This window comes from Loxodonta africana, chromosome 2, assembly GCF_030014295.1.
Source record: "Loxodonta africana isolate mLoxAfr1 chromosome 2, mLoxAfr1.hap2, whole genome shotgun sequence".
Classification (NCBI taxonomy): Eukaryota; Metazoa; Chordata; class Mammalia; order Proboscidea; family Elephantidae; genus Loxodonta; species Loxodonta africana.
In genome coordinates, this window is record NC_087343.1 from 70756161 (window position 1) to 70768776 (window position 12616).

Consider the following 12616-nt stretch of genomic DNA (forward strand, 5'->3'; position numbering starts at 1 on the left):
GAGGAACCTTTCCATAGATCAAGAGGCAGTTGTTTGTAAAGAACAAGGGGATACTGATTGGTTTGAAGTCAGGAAAGGCCTGCGTCAGGGTTGTATTCTTTCACCATACCTATTCGATCTGTATGCTGAGCAAATAATATGAGAAGCTGGACTATATGAAGAAGAATGGGGCATCAGGATTGGAGGAAGACTCATTAACAACCTGTGTTATGCAGATGACACAACCTTGCTTCCTGAAAGTGAAGAGGATTTGAAGCACTTACTAATGAAGATCAAAGGCCACAGCCTTCAGTTTGGATTGCACCTCCACATAAAGAAAAAAATTTTCACAACTGGACCAATGAGCAACATCATGATAAATGGAGAAAAGATTGAAGTTGTCAAGGATTTCATTTTGCTAGGATCCACAATCAATAGCCATGGAAGCAGCAGTCAAGAAATCAAAAGACGCATTGCATTGGTAAATCTGCTGCAAAGGACCTCTTTAAAGTGTTGAAGAGCAAAGATGTCACCTTGAAGACTAAGGTGTGCCTGACCCAAGCCATGATATTTTCAGTTGCTTCATACGCACGTGAAAGCTGGACAATAAATAAGGAAGACCGAAGAAGAATTGACGCCTTTGAATTGTGGTGTTGGCGAAGAGTATTGAATATACCATGGACTGCCAAAGGAACTAACAAATCTGTCTTGGAGGAAGTACAAGGAGAATGCTCCTTAGAGGCAAGGATGGTGAGACTGAGTCTTACATACTTTGGACATGTTGTCAGGAGGGATTGGTCCCTGGAGAAGGGCATCATGCTTGGCAGAGTACAGGATCAGCAGAAAAGAGGAAGACCCTCAACGAGGTGGATTGACACAGTGGCTGCAGCAGTGAGCTCAAGCATAACGATTTTAGGGTTGGCTCAGAACTGGGCAGTGCTTCGTTCTGTTGTGCATAGGGTCGTTATGAGTCAGAACTGACTGGAGGCCACCTAACAACAACAACAACAACATGTAATTGGATTTCTCAGTTCATGAGGACTAAATCCATCCAAAAGACATGAAATGATCCACAATCTTGATAACGGGAAAAATTATCTCAGAAAAGCACTGTCTGACATTGAGAAACTATAACAAGGTGAAGACATGGCCAAAATATTTTTTGATTAACTATAAGGAGTGAAGTAGTGATTTAATACTTCCTTCGTGATTTCAAAGTGGGGTTAGAAAAAAAAGATTTTACTCTTACTGGGACCTTTGGATTTTTATATAAAAGATTCTGGTCATAGTTATTTTTTTAAAAAGGCCATTCTTCCCCCCGAAACAAAATCCAAAAGTCACCGTAATTGAAAGTTGAATCTAGATTTGTGGTGATAGGTAGTGATTTCATAAGCTGTATGATGTAGTTAATTTATTCAAGTAATACACACCATTGTTCTGCCAGAGACCTTTTAAATTGAGTGTCTCATCGTTTGAGTAGGACTTCTGGAAATTTTACTGAGTATATTTTCGTGTATTTTAACATATTAATTCTAATTCCAGGATCCTCACTGTTTTTTGTTTTTTTTTTTTTACCTTTCCCTAGAAAATATTTTGCTGTCTTGAAAATTCTTGGAGTTTGTTTGGCAATAATGTAAACTTTTTATTTAATTTGTTGCCTGAGGGGAAATGGCATCTTCTTAATTCAGCTGTAGACATCTGGTATTATAAAACTTAATTTATGAAGAATAAATTCAGTTAGAAAATAGTAGAAAGGTAGCCCATTGTGATCTGGCCTCTGGTTACCTCTCTGACCTTTTTTCCTACCTCTTTTTATTTGGCTTGCTGTACTTCAGCCATATGGCCTTGTTGTTTCTTGAATATGCCAAGCATATTTCTGCTGTAGGGCTTTTGCATTTATTTCTTCTGCCTAGAACATTCTTTTCCACACATTAAAAGGATCACTCTTTCATGTAAGTTTCTGTTTAAAAGTCACCTCCTTAGGGAGGTCAGGGCTTTTATGTCAGATCGAAAAAGTGTTATGTTTGGAGTTCAGATAGTCTTTTACCCTTCAGAGACCGAAAGGGAGACTGAATATAGCCCTTGGACCAGGGCTAGAAGATATGCTAATCTAAGAACAGTAGTTTTATTGTCACAGAACAGCCCTGTCCAATAGAAATTTCTTTGATGATGGAAATGCCTGTATCTGTGTTATCTAATTGGTAGGCAATAGAATTATGTAGCTGTGGATTACTTGAAATATGACTGGTGTGACTGAGGAACTGGAATTTGTTTTTTGTTTTTGCTTTTATTCATTTTTTTTTCCATTTTTAATATTTTTATTTTTAAGTGAAAGTTTACAAATCAAGTTAGTCTCTCATGCAAAAATTTATATACATTTTGCTATATACTCCTAGTTGCTCGCCCCCTAATGAAACAGCATACTCCTTCTCTCCACTCTCTATTTTTGTGTCCATTCGGCCAGCTTCTGACCCCCTCTGCCGTCTCATTTCCCCTCCAGACAGGAGCTGCCAACATAGTCTCATGTGTCTACTTGATCCAAGAAGCTCATTCCTCACCAGTATCATTTTCTATCCCATGGTCCAGTCCGGTCCCTGTCTGAAGAATTGGCTTTGGAAATGGTTCCTGTCTTGGGCTAACAGAAGTCTGAGGACCATGACCTCCGGGGTCCTTCTAGTCTCAGTCAGACCATTAAGTCTGGTCTTTTTACAAGAATTTGAGGTCTGCATCCCCCTTGCTTTCGTGCTCCCTCAGGGGTTCTCTGTTGTGTTCCCTTTGAGGGCGCTCATTAGTTGTAGCCGAGTACCATCTAGTTCTTCTGGTCTCAGGCTGATACAGTCTTTGGTTTATGTGGCCCTTTCTGTCTGTTGGGCTCATAATTACCTTGTGTCTTTGGTGAGGAACTGAATTTTAAATTTTATTTAATTTAAATTCAAATAGCCATATGTGATGTGGCTACCATACTGGACAACAGTATAGAAGAATCATGTAATGAAAAGAAGAGAGACAGGAAAAAGTTCCTAAAAAAGAACTGAGTAGTCTTTAACATTTGAAAAACAAAAGGGTTAGACTAGATGATTTGGAAAAGCTCTTTTCAAGTCTATAAATACATGGCTCAGTGGAGAAGTTCATAGGTCAAGGGGATTTTGACAACTGGGAATACCTGGAAAGGACTGTTTAATGCTTTAAATCCATGCAAACTAATAAACAGTAAGAATTATATTTGTGATTTAGCTTAACTGTATGTGTTAATTCTCTTGCACAGTTAAAAAAAAAAATTAATGTATGACCCTCAATCATCTGAGTACCTTAGACCTTAGAAGACAAACCAAAAAAAAACCTGTTGCCATTGAGTCGATTCTGTTTCATAGCGACCCTATTGGGCAGAGTAGAACTGCCTCCATAATGTTTCTAAGGTGCCACTGGCAAATCAAACTGCCTGCCTGCCTTTTGGTTACCAGCTGAGCTCTTAACCACTGCGCCGTGGGGCTAGAGAAAGGGATATGATTACAGAAGCAACACATGGAGAAAAGGCTAGGCCCAGAGGGTGGTAGTCTGGACTCAAAGAGATCTCTCACCTATGTTTAACTAAGATATTTCCATAAGTGTGTGATCTATCTTGAAATGGTGGTAGTGAGCAATACATCTAAGATCTGTCAGCTACCACAGATCATAAGTATGAAGGAAAAGAAGAGTGACATGCAGAGAGTAAATGGCGTGGTAGGGAATAAATCAGGCATCTTATATAAGGTCAGGGAAAGCCTCTGGGAGGTGATGATTTTACCTGACACTTAAAGGATTCATCATTCAGCTGGAGGAAGAGCTTTCTAAGCAGAAGGGACATCAAGTGAAAAGCCCTAAGGTGGGCAAAACTTGTGTATTTGAGGAGCAGAATGGTAGTCGATATGGTTGAAGCAAAGTGAATGAGGGGGGAGGATAGTGTGTGTTTTAAGATGAGATTGAAGGGCACTGATTATGTAGGTTTTTTTAGGCCACGGAAAGGAGTTTGAATTTTATTCTGAATTTAATTCGAAGCTGTCAATGGACTTTAAGCCGGGGTATAACATAATTTGACATGTTTTGAAAAGATCATACTGGCTGCTGTGATAAACATAAGTGAAATTGGTTTCATAAGCTTCCATTTTCACCTTTATGAAGTGTTGTCACTTAAGAGTTATTGAATCTTAGTAGTTTTGTAACATTTGCACGTAAAGAGAAAGCTCACATTTTTCCTGATTAATATGAGTGGAAATGAAAGTGGTATGTTTCTTTCCCTTGAAAGAGCTTTTTGTTAATTCTAAAATTTTTCTCATTTTCAAATCCAGAGATCTTCTGTCTCCTCTAGTTAAGTTTCACTAAAAATAGTACGTAGTTTATGCTTGAACTAAAAACTGAATTTAGTAATATTATGGAAAGATCATTCAAAGAGCTTTGTCTTTTTCCTGCTGTAGTATAAAAAAAGTTAGGGCTTATATTTTAGATATGATAGGTAAACTTTGTTTCTATTTAAATGTCCATGGTGGTACCCTGCCTTTACCACATGGTAGCTGAGTAGCTTTGAGCAAATTATATAACTTCTTTATGTATTTTTTTATCTATGAAATTGGTATTATAATAATACCTGTCTCTTGGGATTGATAAAAAATGATTGTTGTTGACTGTTAGGAACTCATTTATACAATTAATGTTGAATGACCGTGACATGTTTTTAGTGTCAGGTTGAAAACTAGTTAAAATACCCGGACACTTAATATGTTTCTAATTACATTGAAAACTGATGTGACCTTGCTGTCTCAATAATTCAGAAATATACATGAGTTAAAGTTAGGAATCTGTATACTCCTTCCATTCTTGCTGAGTTGGTTGATCATTTCTCTTCAAGATTAGAGAATGCTGATTTTTGATATAAATAGAAAATCGGTGCTTTTTTTTTTTTATAGCTTGGTGTTTCACTCAGCAGTTTGGGAGCTATACCAGCAGCAGCACTAGACCCCAACATTGCAACACTTGGAGAGATACCGCAGCCACCACTTATGGGAAATGTGGATCCTTCCAAAATTGATGAAATTAGGAGAACAGTCTATGTTGGAAATTTGAATTCTCAGGTAACTAAGAAGAAACTGACTGGTAGTAGCTCATTTTTTTCCCTCTTAAAAATCTTATCAGTTGCTGAAGAAACATTTACCTGATTTTTTTTTTTTAAGACTATAACTTAAGTGTCACTTTCTTTCCTCAGACAACGACAGCTGATCAACTACTTGAATTTTTTAAACAAGTTGGAGAAGTGAAGTTTGTACGGATGGCAGGTGATGAGACTCAGCCAACTCGGTTTGCTTTTGTGGAATTTGCAGACCAAAATTCTGTACCAAGGGCCCTTGCTTTTAATGGAGTTATGTTTGGAGACAGGCCACTGAAGTAAGAAACCCTAAACAAAGAAATTTTAATAGTTTTGAAAAAATTTTAAGTAATTTTGATGTAATTAAGGCTTTTTTTTCTTTTTTCTTTTTTCCTTTTTAATAGTAATTGGCAGTTTGTGGAAAGGAAGACTTTGTGTTAAGTATAAATGAAGTGCATGAGATACTTACCATTTTAGCCTTTAAATTCCTAAAGTTGTATTGGAAGACATTTATGTTATTTTCTCTTTTACAAGGTCTAATCTAATCTTAACGTGTCGTTGGTATACCCTACATAACAATTGTAGGTATATTCCCATAAGCTATAACAAGTCAGGTTGATTTTGCATCGTGACTTTAAGCTAATGGACCATTTAACATGTGGGTTGAATCAGAATCATAAGAACTTTGGTAAATTCAAAATTCCAGGAAGAAAATAATGCTAAGTACATGTAAGTGTTTTAAATCAAACATTCTGAGTTTTAAGGTTTGCTTACGTTCTTATTTGCAAAATGAAAAGTTTATGTAGCCTTTCAGATATTCAAGACTAGAAATTCTTTGACACGCAGGTGATTGAGGCAAACGTAGTTTTTTCAGAATTTCATATCGATAATTGCCTTAGTTATATAGTTTGATCAGGATTTTGGTTTTATAGGATAAATAACTCTTGTTAGTGAATGCTTTTCAGTGTGGGAAGGGTGAAACAAGACACACCAAATTTATTTATGTGCATCAGAGAAGCTGCTGTGGCCTAGTATGGGAAGAGTTGTATCAGCTGTCTTTCTCATTCAAAGCTGTGTCTAATGCTGCTGTGGTCTAGGGTTGATTAAGATGGTGCACATAATATACAGCTTCCCTTTTATCCTCCCAAGGTTCAGATACTATGAACAAAATCTTAAAATTTAGAACAGAAATGATTCATTTTAATACTGGTGTCAAGATTTTAATTTGTTATAGATATGTGGAAAAGCACTTGCTTTGGTCTATTCAAGTTGTTAAAGAAGTCATCCAAGGTTCACTTTTTCTTTTTTTATCCTTTGCTTTTGGCTTTGTTAATAAGAGATAATGGGAGGTGGGAATGGGTGCTTAATCATGGTTTTGGAGTTGTTTTTGGCTATTTATTTAATGTTCTTGCAAGCTATCCTCAGATTTGTAGATATGCATATCATATAAACGTTTGTTTCATGTTTTATAAATTATGATGTGTATTTTTGATATGCTAATATTTTTAATTTAGAATAAATCACTCCAACAATGCAATAGTAAAACCCCCTGAGATGACACCTCAGGCTGCAGCTAAGGAGTTAGAAGAAGTTATGAAGCGAGTACGAGAGGCTCAGTCATTTATCTCTGCAGCTATTGAACCAGGTAAGGCCATAAGTTGTTACGTAGGTTGTAGGTTAAAGATCATAGAAGGTTAGAACTGGAAGGAATTTTAGAAATTATCTTGTTCAGTCCCTTCGTTTTACAAAGAAGACTGAAACTCAAGAAAGAGTAAGTGACTTATTTATGTCAAAGAACTACTTAGCATAAACATTGTCTTTTCCCATTACACTGAATTGAGGCACCTTAGTGTGATTAATCAGCCCTTTATATCTTAATAATAAAATCAGTGCTTAAAACTAATTTGCTTGGAGCAAAATATAAATGTTGTTATGAAGCTAAAAAAATAAATATATTTAAAATATTGTGGCTAAGCAGATTCTATTTTCCTTCAAAGCTTTAGTTTTAAAAATAGAAAACAGAGCCCATGATTTATAGGAAAACAACAGATACTCTGTTTTAGCAAAATAAGAGAACACATAATTAAACTTTTGTGTTGCTAACCAAAATGATTTAAAAATCCAATCTAAAAATGTCTAGGGGGTTTACATTTGAACAAATTTTTACATTAAATTTACGCTCAAGCTTCAACTCTAAGCAAAATAAATGAACAATGAACTTAAAATCTCTGTCATAGAAATTACAGACATGTTATAATCGTACATTATGGCAGCAACAAAATATTACGCACAGCTGTTTATAATCATGTGGTTTATATGTACTGCTGCAGGGTGGCTGCACTCAACGAGTTTGTGCAATGACTTTCTTGGATGTTTCTGAAGGATAATTGCACAGGAGGAGGATGTACAGAGAGTAGGCCCCTTGCACTATATGTGGTACATTCCACTTGTGCCTGATTATTAACTGGGATCTTTAATTGTTCTGAGCTTACACTGCAAAGTGGTTTTTTCCTCCCAGAGTCTGGAAAGAGCAATGAAAGAAAAGGCGGTCGATCTCGTTCCCACACTCGTTCAAAATCCAGGTCTAGCTCAAAATCCCATTCTAGAAGGAAAAGATCACAGTCAAAACACAGGTGAGAATTTCTGGTATGATTTTAAATTTTTTCAATTTTATATTTGAAATAATTAAGATTTTTCTGAGTTTTTGTCAAAAAATGAAAATTTTGACATTTTAGTAGAGTTCACCTGGAACTGTGGTTACCATTAAATATTGTTAACAATACTGTATGGTTAAGAGTGAAATTTTGTATAGGTTGATGTTTGTTTTTTAATGTTTTAACTAATTTTCAGTTGTAGAAGTTAGTGTTCTGTTCAAAGATGTTCTATTCCTGGTTTTTCTAAGAGTGAACTAATCTTTATACAGAAGTGTCAGAAACTATTTTCATTCTTCATACTGAGAAAAGAGCACATATTTAGTGGTGGTGCTGAAGCTGCACCTTTTTGTCAGTCCCGTCCCCCACCCCCCCATTCACTTAAGGGCTGGGAATCCCAGCCCAGCTCTTGGTGTCAGACAGTTACCTATCTCCAGTACCATGTGTCAAATGGTATATTTTAAGTTCTTGGTAAGTTCTAGGAATAAGCCTTCTCTGCTCACTTTTGGACCTGAAACCCAGGAGTAACTTGGAGCTTTAGCTCCAGCTGTTGTGCTGACACTCTATCTTATTTTAGAGAATAGCTGTCTTATTTTAATATTCTGTCTGTTATCTTTCATTGTTTTGTGTTTGATGCAAAGGGAGCCTCAAAATGTAAATTCGCAATATTGTCTTGATTGGAAGTCTCTTAAGGATTGTGTCTAAAGTGATAAATTCTTTTGTCTTCTTTGAGGTATCTAGGTAGCTTTTGTTGAAATGTAAAAATGTGTATAAAACCCATTGCCGCTGAGTCAGTTCTGACTCATAGCGACCATATAGGACGTAGTCCAACTGCCCCATAGGGTTTCCAAGGCTGAATCTTTACGGAGGCAGACTGCCACATCTTTCTCTCATGGAATGGCTGGTGGGTTGAACTGCCAGCCTTTTGATTAGCAGCTAAGTGCCTAACTACTGCACCACCAGGGTCGCTAAAAATGTGTATAGTGAATCTTAATTGCATGTTATGTATGCACATTCTTATACTAATGTCTAGAGAGAGGGAGAAAAGGAAATAGTGTGTACATGTGTGTGAGCTTGATGTGGGAGTATTAGAGGAGAAGGAGAGTTTGAAGAGAGAGGGACCAATATGTTGAGCCTCATCAGCAAGCTCAGTTTAGTCCATTTTTCTGTGATGACTGAGGAGATTCAAGGAATGAGATGGCAAAATAGGGTATTTTTTCTTTGACACCAGTACTGTACTTTAGATATATACTGGTGTATACATGTTTATTATTCTTAGTTTGCAGAGTCTCCTTTGGAATGTAGTTTTGAACTATCTCCCTCCAGTATCTTGTAGTAAGGCATCTTGGGCACCCAGTGAAGGAAGTTGTTTCATGTACAAGGAATAGGGCTAAGGTAGTGCGGCAGAAACAAGAAGGAAAGTGGTACGTAAGCAGCAGTAGTACTAGACTATGACTGTTCCCATGTGTTTACAGGATGTGGTGAGGGTAAAGGAGATCAAGGAAATAGAAAACTGGGCAGGAGAGTTACGACTTCTTTTCTGAGGATAAAAAACAATGACTTTAATCTCATTTTGTATTCAGTACAAGAGCCATGTTTCAAATCTGATATACGTTAGTGTTTTTCTGAGGCTGGAAAAAAACCAGAATCTTGACTGTTAACATTGTTTCCTTGACAATCTATGTGAAGTCTTTTTCTTTTAAATTATAGCAGATTATTTAGCTATCTACTTTAAGGGTTTTGTTCTTACCATTTTAAGTATATTTGGATTTTTTTCCATGGGAGTGCTTTCATGTAGATCTATCTAACTGTGCAGCATTAGAAATTATTTCCTATTTGCTTCTTTGTCAAAGTGGAAAAGATATATAGGGAAACCTGTGAGAGCTGGAACTCGACAGAACTGCCTTGTTTTTCCAGGTCTTGCAAGTTTTCCACCTTTGACAGGGTGCAGTGTATGTATGTGTGTATGTATCTTTTTTTGGTCAGCATATTCTGTTTTTAAACACAGGGTGTAGAAACACATGTGGCCTTGACTAGGTTCATGAACAAATACAAAAGAGAACAAGTTCTGTTTAAAGGGAAAAAAGAATTTCTTACCTGAAAACATTTGACTTAAGAATCTTGGCTTGGAACCATCTATGAAGGAGCCCCTGGAAATGGGGGAGGGGGGGTGATAGACCTTTCTTGGCTTCCCTTCCTCTGCTACTGGGAGTTGATACTCAGCTTTGGCTCTGACCCACTAGACTTAGTTGGGGGCGGGGGAGCTTTTTGCTCTTGAAGGCCCATCCTTTCCTGCCTTCTCAGCATTTTCAGATGCTTCTAGAACCTCTCCCCCCCGCCCCTTTGTATTCTTTCCCCATTCCTCCACTTCTTATGGTAAGAGAAAGAAGGGGTTTCTTGTCACTTTGAGCTTGGCTAGGACTGGAGGAAGATGTGTTTCTACCATGTCCAGGTAAATTTTGATAACGCGTTTTTTCCATGGAGTATTAGAAAATATGGGTAGTACTGTAATTGTTACATTTTAAGCTAAGTAGCTTTTACAGGCCAGCATTAGAACTATAAGACCTTTTATAATGTTTTAATGGGAAACAACTGATTTATAAAATGAAGCTTGATTCAACATCTTGGTAAGTTGCCCTTTATTTACAGGCTAATTTTAAAATGTAACTTTGCAAATTCTGCCAAAAAGGTGAACTGCTAACGATGACTCAAATCAGCTTGATCTTTGGTTGGATTAGATTTTCTCTTGACTTGAAGGTTTTAGCAGTCTTAATCAGAAAACTTTAAGGCTGCCAAGCCGGTGAGATAGAGATATTTAATGATAGAAGTAAGTAGCCGTTATGCTGAGTGAAATTAGTTGCAAAAGGACAAATATTGTATGAGACCACTATCATAAAAAAAAATTTTTTTTTTTTTTATCATAAGAACTCAAGAAAAGGTTTAAACACAGAAGAATACATTCTTTGATGGTTATGAGGGTGGGGAGGGAGGGAGAGGGGTATTCACTAGTTAGATAGTAGGCAATTATTTTAGGTGAAGGGAAGGTCACCACAATACAGGGAAGTCAGCACAACTGGAGTAAACCAAAAGCTAAGAAGTTTCCTGAATACAGCGGAACATTTCAAGGGACAGAGTAGCAGGGCTGGGTTCTGGGGACTATGGTTTAAGGGGACATCTAGGTCAGTTGGCATAACAAAGTGTATTAAGAAAACGTTCTGCATACCACTGGAGTCTTAAAAGCTAGCAAGTGGCCATCTAAGATACATCAATTGGTCTCAACCCACCTGAAGCGAAGGAGAATGACCACCACCAAAGACACAAGGAAATTAAGAGCCCAAGAGACAGAAAGGGCGATATAAACCAGATACTCCATCAGCATGAGACTGGAAGAACTAGACGGTACCTGGTTACCACCAATGACTGCCCTGACAGGGAACACAACAGAGAATCCCTGATGGGGCAGGAGAAAAGTGGAATGCTGAACTCAAATTCTAGTTAAAAAACCAGACTTAATGGTCTGACTGAGACTGGAGGGAACCCAGAGGACATGGCCCCTGAACTCTCTGTTACCCCAAAACTGTAAAACCATTCCGAAGCCGGGTCTTCAGATAAAGATTAGACTGGACTGTAAGACATAAAATGATAACTGGTGAGGAGTGTGCTTCTTAGCTGAAGTGGACAAGAGACTGTGTGGGCAGCTCCTGTCTGTAGGCGAGATGAGAAGACAGGGAGACAGGAGCTGGTGGAATGGACATGGGAAATACAGGGTGGAGAGGACGAGTGTGCTGTCACATTGTAGGGAGAGCAACTAGGGTCACATAACAATGTGTGTGTAAGTTTTTGTATGAGAAACTGACTTGAATTGTAAACCTTCACTTAAAACACAATAAAAAAAAGAAAAAAAAATGACATAGTTACTCTTGAGTAATAATATTCAAACTCTGAGGACCCATAGGATAAGTAAGGTGGGAGGCCAAGTGATCAGGATTCTATTATTAATATTTATTAAGGTTATGATTACATTTTTTAAAAGTCATTTCTCAGGTTATGATTGAAAATCACTGGTTTGAAGAAAACAAAAGATCATTTATATTTTTAACGAGGTTAACTGGAACGGAAATCTTAAATATTAAGATTTTTTATTAAGCACATAGAAGCAAAGGCACTTTAAAAGATTACCCTTATGTGTATATCCGTAAATGGACTAAAAATGTTCTAAGTTTTGTCTTAATAACCTACTACTTGACTCTCGTGTATCTTAGGTTACTAGTGATAAAGATTTCAATGAAATGTGAATTATCTTCTTGTATTAAAAATGTGGCATGAAGACCTGTCTTTAAAGCCATGTAAAAGATGAATAGCTCAGTTGAAAATTAGGTATTGGAAAACAAATTTTGGCTAACTGAAAAGTGTGTTTAAAAAACAAGATTTTATTATTAATTGAGAAATGTCTGGAGATTTTTCTGTTTACCTAGCATACCACAAGCATGATCATTTAACTGTATGTGTTTCTCTTATAGATATTTGAATTTTAACTTAAAAACATAAAACTATCAGGATGAGTTTTAGTTATGTAAAGCAAATTTTTGGAAGTTCATTTGACCTACTTGGAGTAAAACATTTAAAAGTTTACGTTAATTGTTAATAATGATGATGATAGTATTGAGAGTTCAGAGTTTTGAGCGTTTACTTGGTGCCAAAAGATTGCTAGGCAATTTTACATACATTTTCAGATTTAACCCTCAGGACAACCCTAGGAGATTTAGGTATGATTTTTACTCTGCTTTGTAGAAGAAGAAACTCAGGCTTAGAGAGGGTAAGCAACTAGCTCTCCTAAGTTCTCACTAGCTAGTGGGGCAGAGCTGAGCTT

At 36.9% G+C, this 12616-nt stretch overlaps 1 protein-coding gene across 7 annotated transcripts in view; it reads left to right on the forward strand.

Moving 5' to 3' along the window:
• The window catches only part of SREK1 (splicing regulatory glutamic acid and lysine rich protein 1), a 49671-nt gene that overhangs the window by 16431 nt on the left and 20624 nt on the right, over window positions 1-12616 (forward strand). For 4 of the 7 annotated variants that reach the window (XM_010588187.3, XM_064272698.1, XM_064272707.1 and 1 more), the window contains 4 exons: window positions 4920-5084; window positions 5216-5394; window positions 6610-6740; window positions 7614-7728. In XM_010588187.3, the coding sequence (XP_010586489.2) occupies window positions 4920-5084; window positions 5216-5394; window positions 6610-6740; window positions 7614-7728 (590 nt within the window). The other 3 variants (XM_064272714.1, XM_064272722.1, XM_064272719.1) reach the window with 3 other exon arrangements.